The 18615-nt window shown below is 46.2% G+C and overlaps 1 protein-coding gene across 6 annotated transcripts in view; it reads left to right on the top strand.

Moving 5' to 3' along the window:
• Window positions 1–112: 112 nt before the first annotated feature.
• Window positions 113–18615, top strand: part of LOC108502547 (paired box protein Pax-3) — a 75815-nt gene continuing 57312 nt past the window's right edge. For 4 of the 6 annotated variants that reach the window (XM_017825584.1, XM_017825581.1, XM_017825580.1 and 1 more), the window contains exons 1-4: window positions 113–290; window positions 1173–1408; window positions 2773–2902; window positions 3569–3703. In XM_017825584.1, the coding sequence (XP_017681073.1) occupies window positions 206–290; window positions 1173–1408; window positions 2773–2902; window positions 3569–3703 (586 nt within the window). In that variant the 5' untranslated portion in view covers window positions 113–205. The remainder of the gene's footprint in view (window positions 291–1172; window positions 1409–2772; window positions 2903–3568; window positions 3704–18615) is intronic. The other 2 variants (XM_017825582.1, XM_017825579.1) reach the window with 1 other exon arrangement.

Raw genomic sequence — 18615 nt, 5'->3', positions numbered from 1 at the left:
TCCGGCCCGGCCCCTGCCCTCCCGGTGCGGGGCAGCGCGGGTCACTGACAAAGGGGCAGTGGCGGAGCTGCCTCCTCCCCGCCCCTCGGCGGCATCCCCCACCCCCTCTGGGACCGCTCCTGATTCGGCGGGGCCCGCTGACAGCGCGGGTCTCCCCTAGATCAGCCCTCACCTGGATATAACCCTGTCGGCCGCTGCCGCCGCGATGACAACTCTGGCCGGAGCTGTCCCCAGGATGATGCGCCCCGGGGCCGGGCAGAACTACCCCCGCAGCGGGTTCCCGCTGGAAGGTAAGGCCGCGCTCGGGCTGCTCCCGGTCGGGAAAGGGAGAAGCGCTCCGTGCCGGGACTCTGGGACAAAGCGGATCCCCCGGCCCGCCAGAACCGGCGCACGGAGGACTCCAGAACAGCCGCCTGGTTTCCCCCGGGCTGTCAGGGCAGGGATTTTTCCCAGGACGGGCAGGGCTTGGGCCGCTGCGGGCCGGCGGCTCCATCCTCGCTCACTGAGAGCAGCCCATCCCGGGAGCGGGAGGAACCGACAGGGAGGTCGGCAGCGCAGCGGGCCCTGAGTCCTCTCTTCAGCGGAGTGAAAGGGCGGTGGTTTGGGGAGCCCAAAGTTTGAGAAAAAGTAAGGGCGAAGTTAGAAAAAATAATTAAACTCAAATAAAAGCCATGTGAACGAAATCGAAAGGAACTTTAGAACCGTGGACATGTCCCAGGCGGGCCGGGCTGCTGCGAGTGGCCGCTCTTCCCCGCGGCAGTGACGGTGCGAGGGCCGCGCAGTGCCGGGGACCCTCAGGCCGTGCCCGAGGGAGGACGGGCGGTGCGGCGGCTCCCACCGCGCCGCCGGGGACACCGCGGCCTTCCCGCATCTCTTCCCCCTTCTCCGCTGGAGTCGGGCGGGCTTTGAAAGCCAGCTCGGGCGCGAGTGCAACAGGTGAAGCCTGTATGTGCCCGCCGCCCTTCCCTGCCCGCCGGGGTGGTGGCGGGGGCTCCGCGGGAGCTGCGGGCCCCGGGCGCGCTGCGGGGCGGCGGGGCGGGCGGGAGAGAGTTGCTTTATAGAAAAGTAACGACAAAAAACCCAGTAACAACAACAACAAAAAAAGACGCAGCAGGATCCGAAGAAGACGTTAACGCCGTTTACTCCCCTGCCTCCCCTCCCTCCTTTTCTAGTCTCTACCCCTCTAGGCCAGGGCAGAGTCAATCAGCTCGGAGGAGTGTTTATCAATGGCAGGCCTTTACCCAACCATATCCGGCACAAGATAGTGGAGATGGCCCACCATGGCATAAGGCCCTGTGTCATCTCCCGCCAGCTGCGAGTGTCCCACGGCTGCGTCTCCAAAATTCTCTGCAGGTACCAGGAGACGGGCTCCATCCGGCCGGGGGCCATCGGCGGCAGCAAGCCCAAGGTGAGCCCCTCCTGCCCGCCCGGAGCCGGGCAAACCCCGGCCGCGGTGGAGGGGAGCGAGGCCCGACTGGGACACGGCCCAGACTGGCCGGCACTGGGGTTTGCAGGCGGGATGGCAGCACCGGGAGGGCCAGGGGTGGGCATAGACACGCATGGGGCACAGCACCCTTGCCATGTCCCTGCCTGTTGCTCACAAACTTTCCGAGGTTTTAGAAAATGTCGTTGGAGTTCGCGGAAATTAGATACTTTAATTAAGAAAACTCTATTAAAAAAAAAATCTCAAACGAAACTAGGGCGAAAAGGGTGTTATTTTGAGCGCTTGGCTGCCCAAAGCCCCGCATGCCCTACACTCATCCCCGCAGGACCACTGGAGGGCTCGGCACTGCGGGACGGACCGGGACGCGATCGGTCCGGTGAAGGGCTGGCACAGCGCGGCGGGATCGTGCCCTTCCTACTTTCGGTGCAAAGCGCAACAAAACGACCTGTATTTCTGTCTGTCTCCCTACCGCTCCTTCTCTTGTTCTGTTTACTTTTTCTCCCCGCTCTAAAGCTACGTGTATTTATAGCCACACCGCCGAAAAGTTTGTGCTCGCAATAATGCAGACGAATTCTTGTCCCAAGATTAGCCTTCTCCTCTAGCTTTTCATTCCCATTACAGTAAAGGCTTATGTTTCTGTTGGAAATTGTTGCTAGATTTTTTCCCCCTTTGTTTCTTCTAAAGTAGTAATGCCCGAACTTTTCCTTTCGGTGTTGGCAGTAGATGTAATTTTTTATAAGCGTGTTATCCGAACATAAGGTTGTTCCCAGACCAGAGACCGTTCTTTTGTTTGATTTTAGCTTTATCTTAAAACCACGAGGCCACCGAAGGAACCTTTCGGTACTCGAACCTCTCCGATTTTTTTATTATGCTGTTTTTTTGTTCGGCGCTGCAACCTTTGTTGAGTCGAAACTTTACTAAGCTGGGGCTTCGCTGCCCGAAGTCCTCTGCTAATCGCGACCCAGAATTTACCCGGGACTTTCGGCTCGGACGCACGGCAGCCAGTGCTGCCTAATTCGGGGTTTTCCGTGCCGAGGGCTCGGTCCCACCTTCCCAGTAGCCCCGGAAGACTTCCTGCGACGTTTCGTTTAACGCGAGGACTGCTTGTCTTATGCGGGCCCGTTATTACCTTCTGTGTCCCCTCTGATTTTACCCTGCCCGTCCTCGGGTGTTTTATAATGGGGTTTCTAAGCGGGGCCGGTGTCGGCTTTCGCTGGCGGTGGCGCGGGAGGCCCCGGCCGCACCGGGGGTCCCGGCGGGGCACACCGGGCTCCCCCGACCGCCTCTGACCCTACAGACTGTGCCCGCTCGCCTTGTCTTTACTGAAGCAGGTGACGACGCCGGATGTTGAGAAGAAAATCGAGGAATACAAGCGGGAAAACGCGGGCATGTTCAGCTGGGAGATCCGGGACAAGCTGCTGAAGGACGGGGTGTGTGACCGCAACACGGTGCCGTCAGGTACGGGGCGGGGGGCTCGGACGCGTCCCGGAGGGTCGGGGGCAGCCCGGGGGTGGGGGGGCAGCCCGATACCCGGGTGAACCCCGACTCCCCGGGATCGGAGCCCCGGGCCGGGCCAGTGCCCACGGAGCGGCTGGCATGTCCTGGGAGGATTCCTGTGCTCGACGGGGTGTTTTCAATTAAATTGTAATTTCATTCTCCTCCCCTCCTCCTCCTGACGCTTCCCCGCCGTCCCCGCCGGGCTGCTGCCGCAGGAGGGCTTGTGTCTTGCCGGAGTCGGGGAGCTGGGAAGTAGGAGATGGGGAACAGCTCCCTGTGCCGGTGGATGACTTGTGGGATGGGGCGGGGGGGCACATGGAGCCGAAGCAGTATTTGTGCGGGTGTCCGCGACCTTTTCTTATCATCCACCACCCGGGCTCGGGAAAAAAAAAAAAAAAGATACTTCAGAGCCGCTGTGCCCGCCCTGGAATCCGGTGCGGGACGATGCCTCCTGAAACCTCGCGGGGAGGGGAGCGGGCCGCTGCCTCCCCAATGCCCCGACTGATGGCGGCTGCGGGGCGCGGGCAGTGGCTCTGACTGGGGGCTCGGCTCCCCGGCTCGGCTCGACCGCCGCGGGGGGGGGCTTCTGGGGACGAGCCGCTCACAGCTCTGCACTCCCCCCCAAAGTGAGCTCCATCAGCCGCATCCTGCGGAGCAAGTTCGGGAAAGGTGAGGAAGAGGAGGCTGAACTGGAAAGGAAGGAGGTGGAGGACGGCGACAAGAAGGCCAAGCACAGCATTGATGGCATCCTCAGTGAAAGAGGTAAAGTCCCATTTCCCCCTGCTCTCCGTAGGGTCCTGGGATGGGGTAGTACCAGTCCCAGATGCTGGTCGGTATCATTCCCCTTCTCTCGGAGGTTGTCCCGGGGCCAGTGCAGCGGGAGGTGTAGGGCGAGGGGCTAGCCCTAATGGCATGGCTGCCACGTCCCGTCGCATCCCGTTCCCCCGCTGGAACGACCCGACAGTGTGCAGTAATGGCGCGGAGGTGGGAACGAAGATGGGAGTCAATGCGAGTTTGGCTTTCAGTAACCAGGGAGCAGGGAGTGTTGGAGCCACCACAGAGCTCCCCAGTCGCAGCCATGCAGGGGCTCCTTTCCCAAGCCAAGGAAAAGGCCACAGCTGCATAGAAGGGGCAGTTGTAGCCAAAGACTGCGGAGCCTCGAGTCTCTACAGTCGTGAACAGGGCAGGGAGCCGCACGTTTTGTTTTTTCTGCTGCTAAAACTGCTGGGAAGAGCATGTGTTGGTGCTTGGCCAGGGGCTGTGAGGAGGTTGCAACCTGAACAAGGCGGAGGTGAAGGGCTGCTCCGGGGGGACAGCTGCTGCCCCGTCGCGGCCATGCCCGGCTCCTGGCTGGGCCAGGGTGCAGGGGCAGGGCAGGGCCCGGCCGGCGGCCTCTGTGTGGAAGTCGCTGCCCAGCACATGCACAGGCACTGGAGAAGGCGAGACAAAAGTACCAAATGAGCTGGTCAAACATTTGTACAACTTTTCCAGCTTTTACAAAGAAGGCCTTCTATACACAATCTACACTTGGAGATGAACTTGGAAAACAAAGAGGGGGGAGTCCATTGAAACTCACACTTTGGCTTTACACAGACAAAGCTTCAGCTAGCAGCAGCTTGATGTGAACAAAAGAAGGCAACCTTTTTATAATTCAAGGAGAAAAGAAGAGAAAACAGCCCCACAAAAGGCTGAGAAAAGACATTATGGGCTTGCAATGAGGGATGAATTATTCAATGAGCCCCTAATAGCTGATGCTCCACGCAGTTTTATGGACTCTCCATCGTGGAAAAAAAATAGCTCTTTTTAGGCAGAAAGTGTTTCTAGCATTTCTAGGCATCTGAGATGCTGGTGCCATCCAAGGACAACTGGAACCCATTCTTTAACAGTAGGAAATGTCCTTGTTTTTTAGAAACAAACCCCTAAACTCTCCCAAAATATAGTTTTCAACTCTGTTATTAAAATTCTTAAGAAACTTCATCTTCTGTGTGTCTGTGTTTGCGTGGATATGTGTAATACAAACATGCAGAAGATGAAAACTAAATACAAGATTTTTAAGGCCAGAAGACACAATTTAATTGCCTGGTCTAGCTGCCCCCACAGGATAGGTTCAGAGTTTCCTCCAGTGTCTCCTTCAACAGAGGATCGCTCCAAGGGGGATGTGAATCAAGGGAAAAATAGCTAAATTCAGTGTCCTACTTGTTAGATAACTGGTTTTGCTGCCTTCCTGAATTTCTTGATAGAGATTAGAAACAGAAGATAGTGAGCTTTGATAATATTATTACTTCATGGAACAAAGAGTAATTAATAGAGACAACAAGAGAAAAAATTTTGTTATCAATATAACCCATCCCTGTTTGTCTTTGAAACAATCTTCCTCTTCTTTGACTCTCTGCACTTTAAAGGGGGGCTCCTGATCTATTATATATGGGTGCATGGCTGCTTCCTGCCAGCCCAATGGAATCCCAAAATTTTTTCTTGCAGGGAAGTCAGTGATGCCTTGTTGTGAACAGGGGCTCACTCTTGCCTCCCAGTTGTACGAGAAGGCTGCATTCTGTCCCTGAATGTATCTTCTCCTTCACTACCTGTGGATGTGAATGTCTTACTTTGCCTCTTTTGAGTTTGATCAGTAGCAAATTTCCCTTGATTAAAAGGGGTAGTGTAGCCCTACCCTGCCCTGGGCAAGCAGTTTTTTTCTGCATGAACGTGACCGGACAGTTCCGTGGAAACAGCAGCTTTGATAATCCTGTCTGTTCTGTGACAGTGCCTGGGAAGGTTTGGCAGTTTGAGGGAGAGCGTGCTCTTTCCCACAGCAATGCTTGCTCCCCCTCCCTGACTAGCAAGCTGTTGCTTAATCTCATTACTGGAGTGGCCAGGATGCTGCAGTGTGAGCGTTCTGCTGCTCCAGAAAAGATGTATTGCCATACTTGTGCCTTACGTGTATTGTAATACCATAGGGACAACACACTAGTGAGATCATTACATGAAAAAAATAACCATAAAAGAAGTCTGCCACTACTTTCTGTATCCAATCAACAAAAAAAGGTTCTGCTTCAATGCCCACTGCCAGCTGAGAAGCTTCAATTTCACCCCATCTATAAAAATCATCCTGCCCTCTTATTGAAATACCTGGCAGTGCTCCTAAGGATTTTGATGCTACAGGATCATATTTGCCAGTGCCCACTAGCCTGGCTATGAGGCCTGGTGTGGCCGAGGGTGCCCGCTGGCAGCGCATCTCAGATGCCCTTTCCAATACTCGGGTTGCTTGCAGTGTTTCCAAAGGTTATCCACGGGCTGTGCAGCAAAACCCTCGTGTGGTAGCTCAGCATTGAGTGCTCCACATTACGGAGGGAGAAAAGTGTGAATCTTTTGCAGTATGTGGAATTTTTATAGCTCTGGTCTCAGGAGCTTGAGGTATCCCAGAGCATGGGTGCAAGGGAAGGCTGTGGGATAGATCAGAAAGCAAGTCCTGAGGCTGAGCACAGAGCAAAGTATTGCTCTTCTGCTCAGGAGCACACATAAGTACTGGATGTTTGCTGGCACTGCCTGAAATCCCCTCCTCACCGTGGACCTTTGGGTGGCTCAAGGAGTGGCATTTTTTCTGAGGGCAGGGATGACAATTGTCATTTTAATGGTAGCTAATTCAAGATTTAGAGAGCACTTACAGCAGAGTGGGATTAGAGAATACAGAAACATGATATTTTTGAAAAATGTGTGTTAGAAACAGTATATTATGTGACTTGGGATTTTTCCCACCACATATATAAGTGTAGGTAAACTTTGGTATGCCCTGTGTGAGTCTGTTCCAGCCTCTTTGCAGACACTTAAATATGATTCTCTCACCGGGGTTTACAGATGCCACACGTGCAGCCCTGTACGTGCTGTATTTCAGCATTTCTGTTTTCATCACCCTCAACCCTGATTTTGAGTATATATTTAAAGAAAACCTTGACTGTCACAGTGTGTATGTATCAGGAAGCTGGTAGTTCTACAATAGCACATCTGTATTTCTGCATGCGTGATAATTTTCTCTTAAAGGCACAAGCCATAAATAAAGAACATGAGAGAGAAAGTTTTGTGCCTTTATATGGCACATCAGGGCTTATTTTTAGCATAACCGCTACAGAAGAGGGAGTCGCTTGTACCTTTGGTGGGAGTTATGTGTGGTTTGGTTTGCTGACTAATCTGATAACTCCCCCCTTCATAAAATAGCTGTTGTTTTCTGGCAGAAACCAGTGGCTTTCAGCACTCCAGTGATGGGGTGTAGAGCTGGTCCTCGGGCCGCTGTGAGCGGGCGGTGCGGGCTGGGGCTGGGGCTGGGGCTGGGGCTGGGGCCGGGGCCGGGACCCCCCCGCCCGGCCTCAAAGGGGGCCTCTGTTCCCAGCCAGCGGAATTGGCCCCCGGGCCCTGTCCTGGCGGATCCTCCCCCAGTCATGCGCACCCGTCCAAAAAGGGCCCTACTCATCCCGAGCCTCTACCCTTGGCTGTACTGAGAGCAATTCAGGCTACAGCAGACTAAATTGCCTCCTTTATTTTCTTCTTACTTTCATCTTGGACCAAACCCTTCCCCCCTCTCCCTCCCCTTCCTCTTTTCTTTTTTTCTGAGTGCCTGAGGCTCACATTAATACAATTTCAGCACCACCCCTATTTTAGTGTGTGTATGTGGGGAGTTTGAAGGGGGAGAAAGAAAAAGGACCTTAGCACAAAAGCCCTGCTCAGCAGCTCGAAAGTTCAAGCTGCTGCTGCCTCTCTAGCTGTGTGATGCTTTTCCTGTTTGTGAGTTTTGGGAAACATTTTTGCTTTGTACTGTAATGGAATTAGAGGACAGATGCTGACTGTAAATGGGACACGCGACTACCAGCCCCTAGCTTAAATATTTAGATGCAATGTTACAATTACTGACTTGATGCACAGGCTTTGAAGTGGTGGCACATGATCTAAAGGGTAGCTCAGGCTAGATGGGCTGGCAGATGTTTTGATTAGAATTGGTCACTATCATGCAGCCAGTTATTTTTAGATTGCTAAACTAATAAAGGCAGTTTATTAAGGGAGGGGATTAACATGCAGGCACCAGATATCAGTTTGAGTCATCCCATTCATTTCTGCATCGTAGACTGTTGGGTTAGTGGCTGGAGCTTGGGACAAGGCAGATGCTGAGTTAGATTTTGGTAGTGATTTTCTAATGCAGGGCTTGTCCTGATTTTGCTACAGTGTCCTGTCCCAGGGCACAGTGGTGAGAGGACTTACGTGCTGTGTGCAATGCTGTTGTGGGCTGAGAAGCACAGTGTGTTCCCCTGCTCAGTGTTCCCGGTAAAGATTCACTTATTGAATGAAATATGATGACTGTGGCTGCAGGCAATTATCTTCTTGAGTCTGGAATTTCATACAATACTTTATATATTTGGTCACTAGCAGGTCTAAGAAATCAACTCGTGTAACTTGAACAGTGTTGTTTCTGAGGCTCTCAGAGCTGACAAGAAAATAGTGCTTAATTAAGAAAAATTCCTTAGTGAGTCCAGTATTTGGCTCAAGGCAAATATTGCCAACAATATTTTCTGTCTTTTCCCCTTTTCTTTCCTCATATCTTAATAGTCTGGGTAGAGAAGCCAGGTGTGGCACAAGTGTAAATCGATGTAGGTGATGCCACACAATCCCAGGACAGCTTTGTTTCTTTTGCCTGACCCATCATCACTGCGGGGCTCTGGGCCAGGCTTCTGCTTCCAAATACTTTTTCTAAGCTAATAATAGTAGTAACTGATGACCTCAGTGATCAATAATGACCTCACCATCAAGCGTGATGTCCCAGCATGCTGAGCATTTTTAGAAAGGTGCTAAATGTTTGTGTTTAGAGTGACTTGAAAGTGAAGTTTGCAGTTCCAGAGCTGCCGGGAGTAGCCCTAACCCTCCTGTCTTGGAGGGAGCTGGGAAGGGGGGGATTTTGAGGAGAGTGCTAATTGTCAGACTAACTGCAGGCTAATCGCCTGACACAAGCACTAGTAATACTTTCAGGTGTGGGAAGAAAGGGTGTTAATCTAGCAGCGACACTCTGAAGGAATATATAGATACATCATATCCCTTCCTTAAAATCATGATTTTATTGATGGCTTTGCGTGTTTTGCCGTCTTAGGGACGCTTTCTTCAACTTAAGAGTCAGTGCCTCTTCAAACAAAATTGCTTTGGGCTTCCTTTCTTGTTTTTCTAATTGCATATATATAGAACAAAGCCAAATGTTATTTTAGCAAATGTAAGATTCCTTCACACACAGCAATTCATTAACTTGATTTTGTACTCAAGTTAACATCTTATTTGATTGCTTAGAAAATCTTCATCTATTAGACTTAGTGTCATTCTGAAAAGGCTGAGGCAAGAAACGTGGTTGGTTGATTTCCGTGTGGCTGGGACTTGCTCTGAAAACGTGATTTGTATCTTCGGCTTTCCAGATCCTCCTGTGATTGCAGAATCCTTGACGTCAGCAGGAATTTACCAGAGTAGAGATCAGACTTTTCTTGAAACCAGCTCTGTAATGTGCTGAGCAACAGCAGGTCTGGGAGAAATCCTCAGGTTTATTATGTAAAATGGGTTTGGTGGTTTGGGTACCAGACCTCCAGTTCTGCAAATGCTGTCATAGGCGAGTAACAGCGAGGAGTCCCCCTCAAAGGGCCTATTCATGTGTGTAACGTTACTCACGTGGGTTGGGGCAGGCAGGAATGGGGCCCAAATTTGTTCTATTCTGTTAGTGTAAAGTACCCGCTGCATGAGAGTGTGACTCTAATCCCGAGTGAAACTCTGGCAAAACTCTTACTGAGGACAAGGATCTTTGTGTCTGTGTTTACAGAGGTAGTGATGGAATCAGCAGACAGACAAAGGTTTTAATTAGATAAAAAGCCAATTAGCAATTAATGCTGAAAGTGAAAGCCAATACTGATAAAATCCTTAAAACAAATAATTTTCCATGTCTGATTCTCAATAGTGATTCTCTGTTGTATCAGTCAAAGACAACACTTTTATCTAACACTTATTTGGGGATGGTTAATTTAGTATTGGGATTACTTATTGATAAGGGTTGAAACAGGGTTTAGAAGAGGGAGGCCAATAAAGCTGATAGTGATAAATTATCATGAGTCTCCAGAGCTGTGTAATAAAACTTCATTGGGAAATGAAGCAGAACTACAAAGTGCTCTCTGGTTAATTTAAGAAGAAATTGAGTGAAACACAAAGCAATAAATCAGAGCAAGCCAGTCAATGTGAATTTCTCCATGTAAATGTCACTTTAAATCCTATGTAGCAAACACATGTGGCCAGAGAAAGAACAAAATATAGAAATAAAAATGCAGGATGCTTCCAAGTGTTCCCCAAACGCTGAGTTCTCTGGCTAATAAAAATTATGTACAGTAATATAATTCACCACAAGACCTTGTTTAGTGTAGAGTGAGTGTGGCATTTTACTTTACTTGCCCTGGAGTACTCTTACCCCATGCTGTTAAGCTAATTCAGTTTAAATCACTCTGCCTAGAAAAAACGTGAATTGTAATGAAATTAAAACTCACTGAGGACACATTAGAGTTAAAGTGTGTCATGGGATGAGATTATTTAGCTAGTGGAGTTTGATGTAATTGTTGACAGGTCATTTATTCATCCTAGTAAATAAAGATCTACGAACTATTAAGAATGTGCATATATAACTAGTAAGACAGTAAAAGGCAATTAAGCAGTCAGTTTAATGTCTTATCTTGCTGGTTGCCCTACAGTTGTTTTACAACTAGGAATTAAAATTTGAAAAGAAAGTTTTCAGTGTCCCTGGCCAAATATTGATTAAGTAGTTGTTTGCTGATGCCATTGTGGCACATAAAAAGGCCAGTGGTTCTGCCCCTTGTTGTTCATCTTCCATTGTTGCTGATTCTTAACCTCGGAGATCAAAGGAGGATCATTTCAGTTTATCTGTCTTGGAAAATCCTTCTTTGCTCCTAAACCCGTATGGATTAATGGCCAAATTGTCTTTAATGAGATGTGAAATTTGAATGGAATCCTTATTTTGCATGGTCTGTTTTATGTATGCACTGTATGCTCTTACAGTTTTGCAGAGGATATTTCTTTAGCATTGTTGGATTTGATTTTGTTTTAATCACTTTAGTATACAGTGCATTGAAATGTTACTATTGCAGCAGGTAAAATACAATGTGTTTAACTGAATTTTACTAAACCCCATTTTGTTGCATGTAATCTTTTTGATGAGTGTAACCTAAAGGGTGGGAAAAAAAAAAAAGATAACTTCTCTTTGTATACCAAATCATATAGGAGATAAATAGTCCAGGGCTGCCAATAAAATAAAGGAAGCTTGAGAAGCCAGACCAGTCTCCAAATTGGGCTCTCAGTATAAAGGCAATACAAACAAGCTTGCAGCATTTCTTTGTGCATTTTCTTCAGTTTTGATTTTATGGACCCTACTTGCCTCAGTGAGGATAGTTGTACTGTCCCTTCTCAAAAAGGGGAAAGTTGGATCAACCAGGCTGTGCAGAAAATTGAGACTCCTTGAGAATAATCATTTCCCTGTTGCATGGTAGAAAGCTACACTTATTTCAGAGACAGTAAAATATATCCCACAACATCCTCTGTAGAAGAGACCGTGCAATCTGGATGTGTTACGTTGGCTTGTAATTTTGTAATTATGATATGAAGTTTCACGTGAATTGTAAGGTGTGTGCATGTTAGATCCAGGTTCCTCTGCATCCACCTGACACAGAAATTTAGCTTCAAAAACAGTAGTAAGAAGCCTGGTAAAGCCACTAATCCTCTCCTGTTTTTGCATTGATTTTTAGGTGGATGAGCCTCCTCTGCTGTTGTGACAAACAGCAGAGTGAAGGGCTAAGACAGATTTTTTTTAATCATAATATTCTTGTTCCCTTTCTTAAATACCCTCTGTTTCTATTCTGTTTCGTTATGTCTGATTAAAATACCAGTCTGTGCATACTTTACAAATACTCAGCTACTTAAGGAGGCATTTTGTCCTAGAGTAAGAGGTAACATTCCTTGAAAGCATTTTCAATACAAATTTCCCTTAAGTCTGTGAACTCAACTTTTTTGTTTCCATGGAGAGCTGTGGTGAGCACAGTGTTATCCATGCTACCTTTTGATTTTTTTTTTTAATGGATATTTGCCTGGATGTACACTTTCTGCCAAACTTGATCAGTGTTTATATCACACACAAGCCCATATAAGGACCCATCTTAAGGATTTTTATATTTGTGATATGCCTCATGTTGGACGTCTGATCCAAAAATGACTATGTAGTAATTTCTTTATCAGATACAATGTCACATAGATCACTCTGGTTTGAATAGTATGAGGAATAAACTGTCTGTGGCTGACATTTCTGCAAGCAGACAGCTTATTCAGCCCCTGTCAAATTTTATTCACCTTATATAAATGAGTAGGCTGTTCATGCCAATATAATCGGAATCTCTTCCATGTACCAGCCCAGAAAAGCAAAAGCAACCACAATTCTTTTGGCAAAACTACTCTGCTTTGTTAAAAATGTAACCAATATATAACCCATATACCCCCTGTGAGGTAGTAGCACCAACCATACTCAGTATAACCATATTGGACTTAAAACCACTTTCTGTTTCTGTGTCTTTAGCTGGCTCACAGAAGATGGAGATGAATACAGACAGGTTTTACAGAAATGAGGCTTAGGGAGTAGCAGGGAATGTTTCCACAGAAAATCCCTTTTTGCAGGCGATGGTGTGGCAGGACTTCCTTTTTATTTTGACCTAAGGGCTGGTTGTTTGATCTGGTGTGAAGTGTTGAAGGGTCAGATGGATCGTGAGGTGGGGGGATCAGTGTCCTGATACTCTGACACCTACCCAGCCCCTCCTGTCAGGCTGAGTGGCCAAAAAAAAAACATACACAGAACTAGCTGGAAGTTAGGTTTCAGCTGGTTTCATGAACAGCAAAATAAGTTGTTTTCAGAAAGGGTGTTTTGACAGAAAAAAGGGAAGTGGAAAATATTTAGCTAAAGAAATTTGAAAATGGAAAGCGAAATACACTGTTTTGCCATTTTCACAATGAAATCCTGAAAAGTACAGATTTTGAAAAAAAAAAAATCTCCAGAATTCCATTTACTAAGGTATAAAATCAATATTAACTCCACTGTAGCTGGTAAACTGATGATGGTGTGTGAGCAAACACTGAATTAGATCATCAGTATTTACATATAGGAAGGGATTTTTTCCAAACAACTACTAGCTAAGGAGTGGTGTTTTAAGTGAGTAGAAATCAAATCTTTATGGTGCAGTATTTTGGAGGCAGTCTACCAATTTTTTTCTTTAGATTTTTAATACATGGGGTGCAGAGAAAGGGATTGTATGTGCTGACCTCTCTTGCTGCCCGTGGTAGATATTCCCTGCACGGTATACGACTTAACTGTGCTCTTTACCGCTGTCCGTGGAACTAGAAAATAATAGAGGAAAACATTTAGAAACCTATTTAGAAGACTGTACAACAGATGTCACAGTCAGGAAAAAGCCCTGTGGGTTCATCCCTGGTTTAGCACAGTTGATTTGACCTGCTCTCTTTTAAATCAACAGGCTCAAGCAAAAATGCTCAAATATTTGGCAGCTCTACAGAAAACCACACAAGCCTCTGTTGCTTTAGTACCCACAACTTGTTTTCCAAAAAATACAGTGTTTCCTTTTGAAAAACTTTTAAAACTAACTGCCTGTCCACCTATTCTGAACAGCACTGAGACTGTTGTGAGCTGCATGTTGTGTGCACCAGGGCAGGTGACCCTGACCAGCCTGCACAGAGCCGGTGCCCCGAAGGGACTGAAGCAGCCAGAAGTATTGCAGGCTCTTGGGATGCTCACAAAATGCAAAATGGCTGCATACAGCAGACATTTTGTTTATCCTTTAGTTTTTTTCCTTCTTCCTCTATGTTTAAAAAGTTTCTTGATACCAAATTGTATTGTCATTTACATCTGAACAGTCCTGTGCTCTCAGTAAGGGCTATGCAGGTTATCATTGAATTTGGCCCTGTACGAAAGTTTAATTATATTTCAGATTTGAGGGAACACTTTCTCAGACTTGGCAACACCTTATAGTGCTAAATGTGTATTTTTGTTGGTAAAGAAGAGATCTGACATGCCAAGTAAGCATTGTTAAAATACTACAAGCAGAACAAATTAAAAAGAGATGTTTTAGAAAATGGCATTAACATTTTTTTTTAAATACATGATTTAGCAAAAAAGCCAAACAACCGCCCCTGGCTCTCCGCTGCAAGGAGTTCTGTAACCAATCTGCTCTGTCCTGGTGGGGTGGCTGGCAGTGCTGCTCGCTGCCTCTGATTTCTGGCTCCTCCCTGGCCAGAAGAGGAGACATGCTCTGTCCCCCTATACAGCATTCCTCCCCTCAACCTTTGATCCTAATCAACAAACTGAAAATTTCAGAAAGATATCAGTGCCTTAATTTGAATGGTTGTCAAACCTTACACTATGACAGCTGTAAAGAAGATTTGTCTCCAAGCTGTTAGAGGTCACTTGGCCAAGGAAGAACTTAAAACAAACCAGAATTCAAAGTTACTGTATTTCTCTTGCGTTGGCAGTCGAAAAGATGGAGTGATGATTGATGACATAAATAATTCTCTTAATCTGACATCAGGAACAGACTTGTCAGTCCTGGAAGAAGAAATCAGGTACAAAAATTTTGAGCGAGCATTAAAAGAATCCTAACTATATCTAGGTATCTGAACCCTGATAATGGTAGCTATAAATAAAAAATAAAACACCCCAGAAAAGTGCTGTGAGGGGAAAAAAGATCCTCCAGGTGATCAAAGAGTGGATGAGGGACTCATCTGTTCTTAATCTTGAGTGTTACCAGGCAGAAAAGTCACTCTATTAAAGAAACAGGCCACCTGGGGCTTATTTTTTGGCCACTGGCTAGCATAGGGAGGGCATATAGAATGATGGGTTTCCCAGGATGGCAAAGAGGGAACTTCCTTGGATGCACTTCTGTGTTGCTCCTCTGTTTTAACCTCAGGGGTTTTTTGGAGTGATGTGAGTTCCCTCGGGGCACCTTGGCCCCCTTTTGTAGGGGATCCTTAGGTTAAAAGACCCGTTGTGCTTCTCTGAGTGTGAGTTTGGAGCAGTGAAGACAACTCTGGCGATTTAGGGCGGGGTGCAGGGGTGGCTCCCAACACAGCTGGGAGCTGGTGCTACCCTGTTTCCAACCCAGGGAGCTCCTTGCTTTGCCTTTTTCTTCTGGGAGGCTTGCAAGTGCTTTCCATTATATTTAATGTGAAGTTTAAAGCTTACACGGGACTGCTGTGTTCTCTAGGTGGAGTTGTGGTCACAGCTGTGCTTTGTAGGTGGTGTTTTGCACTTGGTGACATTCAGCTCTTTGAGTGGATCCCTCAGGTCCCAGTGATTTGGGCTAAAGGGCTTCCCCCCGCCCCCCTCAGACAGCTGGTGCTGGTTTGCTGCTGCAGAAAAGGGGCTGCCCAAGACATCTTTCCATAGGCTTTAACAATCTTCTGACTGGGCTGTGAAGAGTGTGGTTCTGCATCTTTGAATTGGGAAAAGGAATATTTTTTAACACCCCTTTTGAGAAGGAAAGAGCGATCCTGGTGACTGATACCTCTAAATACAAACAAACATGAGAAAAGTGGTTATGGCAAAACTGGTGCTGGAAGAGTTGGCTTTGTTTTGAAGGAAAACTGGCTGGAGTTGGTACAATTTGCTCTGCATTTCTTTCAGTGATTTTCTGCGTTGCTTGTGGCTGGAGACAGCAGAGATAGGATTGCTCACTCCTCCTCCCAATTACTGGTCTCTGCCCTTGCTTGGCCATGCTCCTCCTGAGTAGGAAGAAGCTGCTGTTTCCTGATTTCTATGCTTTCCTTAATTTCCTCCCCCCTCCGTGCCCTACCCTTGCTGTGCATCCTGACGGTGTATGCTGTGGAGAAGGAGCTGTTTCTCTGTCAGATGATCCTGTTAGGTCAAATTTTCAATTTTCTCTTTGTAACTGTGTGGTTGTGGTTCCCCACCCCTCCCCCGGGTATGGGTTTGGGGGGGGGGAAGGTTGCCTTTTTGTTTGATTGTTTGTTTGGTTTTGTGTGTTTTGGTTTTTTTTTTTTCTTGTTTGGAGTTTTTATTTATTTGGGTTTTTTTCTGTTAAAAATGGGACCAATGATATTTTCCTCCCTCAGTGTTATCTCAAAATACCTGGGGTCCAGGAATCAAAAGTGCTATAAGGTTCAGCTGCCATAATTTATCTGCTGAAACTGCAGATCCAGATGGAAAGAAGTTTTAGAACAAATGCTTTGTGGCTAGGAAGGGTTGCAGCCTGTCCTTGGAATCCAGCCCTTGGGGTTGCAGAGTTGGGGAACACTAGGTGTTGTTTGTAGAGGGGCCAGTAGCCTATGATGTGCAACACTTAACTGAGCAGAGAAATGCTGCAAGCCCTGGCACAGAGCAGCAGGTGTGTGTTTTGACAAAATGGTAAAGACTGTGCACCTTTATTTTTAGTACTTTTATTACTATTGTTTACAGCTAAAGCAGATCAATAGCTAGTGTGGTCTGGGATCAAGATCATGAATTCAGAGGTGTTGCCTCAATTTATATTGAGGCTCTGAGCCACAGTGTGGTTACTGGAATACAGCAACTATTGATACATATCTTTTGCTGGTTTTGCTGGGTCTCCCACGAATACCCTGCAATTTTCTCAAATATGTGGTGTGGAAAATCTATTCAATAATACAAATAATCACTGGTTTTAAGAGAGTATTCGATGCTTGAAATTTATGTGGTTGTGACTGGGCATGCAAGCCCTGCCCTGGTTTCTCTTCTGCAACTTGGTGTTGCTGTTGCATTCACTAAAAACTTACATTTTCTGGATAGTTGCTTCAAACATTTTATTTCTTTTAAAATTAGATTTATTTTTTACTAATGTATTTTTTAAAACAGAAACATGGACTGAGCAGAAGAAGGAGACAAAAATCATGCTTTTAGCATTCTTCTGTTGTATATTGCCAGTATTTATGGTTTAAAACTGTAGCTCTCAATCTTTATGCAAGAGAATGCATTTCTCAGTGGTGGGATTTTGTGCTACACAGGCTGATTAAAGATGAACTGTTTAGGTTTGCTTTTGAACTTTTATTATATGAAATCTGAAATTTCTTCTATAAACATTCTTCCTGACAAAGAGAAATTGAATGTCAACTTGGACATCAAGTTATGAGCCAAAAAATCGAGGAGCCAGTTGTGGTGGATACACTGGCTTGATCTTGTCTACAGGTCTTAGAGAAAAAGTTTTTAGATGTTAAGCTGCAGTACAACTTGCAGTAAGGCACAATCTGATTTCCAGAGTTGTTGAAACAAATAATTTTTACCGACTTCTTGAGTTTCAAGAAAAAGAGTACTGTTGAAATCTGTTCTTTAAATTGTAAATTTAGGTTTTGGTTTGTGTGTTTTTCTTTTTTTTTTTTAACACCATTGATTCCTCTAATGAATAGTGTTAAACGTGAGGTTCTTCATAAATCTCAAAAAAGGCCTATTGAATGTAATAGCAAGACTTGCATTGTCTTAAATGAAATTTAGTCAGACCTTAAATAGAAAAGTTTTTTTCTGTCTCTTTTTTTTTTTCCCTTATCTTTTTTCTTTTTCCCTCTCTCCTCTCCTTTCCTCGAGGGAGAAAAAGTTTTGAGTTTTTCTGAGGAAACAGAGGAATTCTAGCATTCCTGGGCATGAGAGGAGAATACTGATTTGAATCAGGCAGAGAGCAAGCAGGTGCTGAGCATGTTCATTGCTTAACCCCCTGCCCTGCTCCTGCATCCCGGCCTGACCCAGCGCACAGACCCTGCAAATAACAGCAAGTTGCCAGATGTTGGAGATGTTTTGAGTAGAGTGATTATTCACCAGGTCTCGTCTAAAACTGGGGAGTCCCTACAATGGTTGTGTTTCATGTTTAAAGCCCAGTTGGATAAGCCATTGGGGACAGTGTTGGGGGAAAATACTGTATTTCTGAGGACAAGGGCTGTCTGTTCTGTTGCTGACTGCTGTGTGTCTTTGCAAAAAGTAATACAAAAATTTAACAACTAGAGTAGACTGCATGAAGGGGGAAAGATGTCTATTTTTTTTTTTTTAAATGAACAGAAAAGATTTTATGACTTTGAAACAGCACACCCTAGAGAGAGGTGTGTTTAAAAGTTAAGAACTCGAAAGCTTTTGTCTGGAGAATAATACACTTGGTGTAAAGAGCAGCACAATGGAAGTCTTTTCTTCTAGTTATGTATGGATGAGCATCAGTCAGCCAAGGAAGAACTTCAAAGGCCAAAGTGCAAACTTGCTAGATTCTTTCTTTCCTGGCAGGTTCTTCTTGAGGTAAGATGGGGAGAGCTGTTTGAGCTGGGAACTGGCACTCTCCTCCTGCAGCAGAGGAGGTAATAAATTCTGTGCAAACTGAGGTACTCAGCTTCGACTATCTCTGTCTCCAGTTGATTTGCCTTTTTGGATGTTAGTAAACTGTTCTTTCTCATGAGACTTTATTGCTTATTCATAAAGAGGTCTTGAATTCCACTTCTGCCTTGCTGGGAAGGCACCATGCCAGAGGGAAGGGGAAGATGATCTATTTCTCTGCATCCAAAAAAATATTCATTATTCATATGCTATAATTTGCCTCTAAGGTAGA

Source organism: Lepidothrix coronata, unplaced genomic scaffold, assembly GCF_001604755.1.
Source record: "Lepidothrix coronata isolate B3197 unplaced genomic scaffold, Lepidothrix_coronata-1.0 Scaffold120, whole genome shotgun sequence".
Lineage (NCBI taxonomy): Eukaryota > Metazoa > Chordata > Aves > Passeriformes > Pipridae > Lepidothrix > Lepidothrix coronata.
The sequence above is the reverse complement of the archived record's forward strand: the minus strand, read 5'-3'. Positions and strand labels throughout refer to the sequence as shown.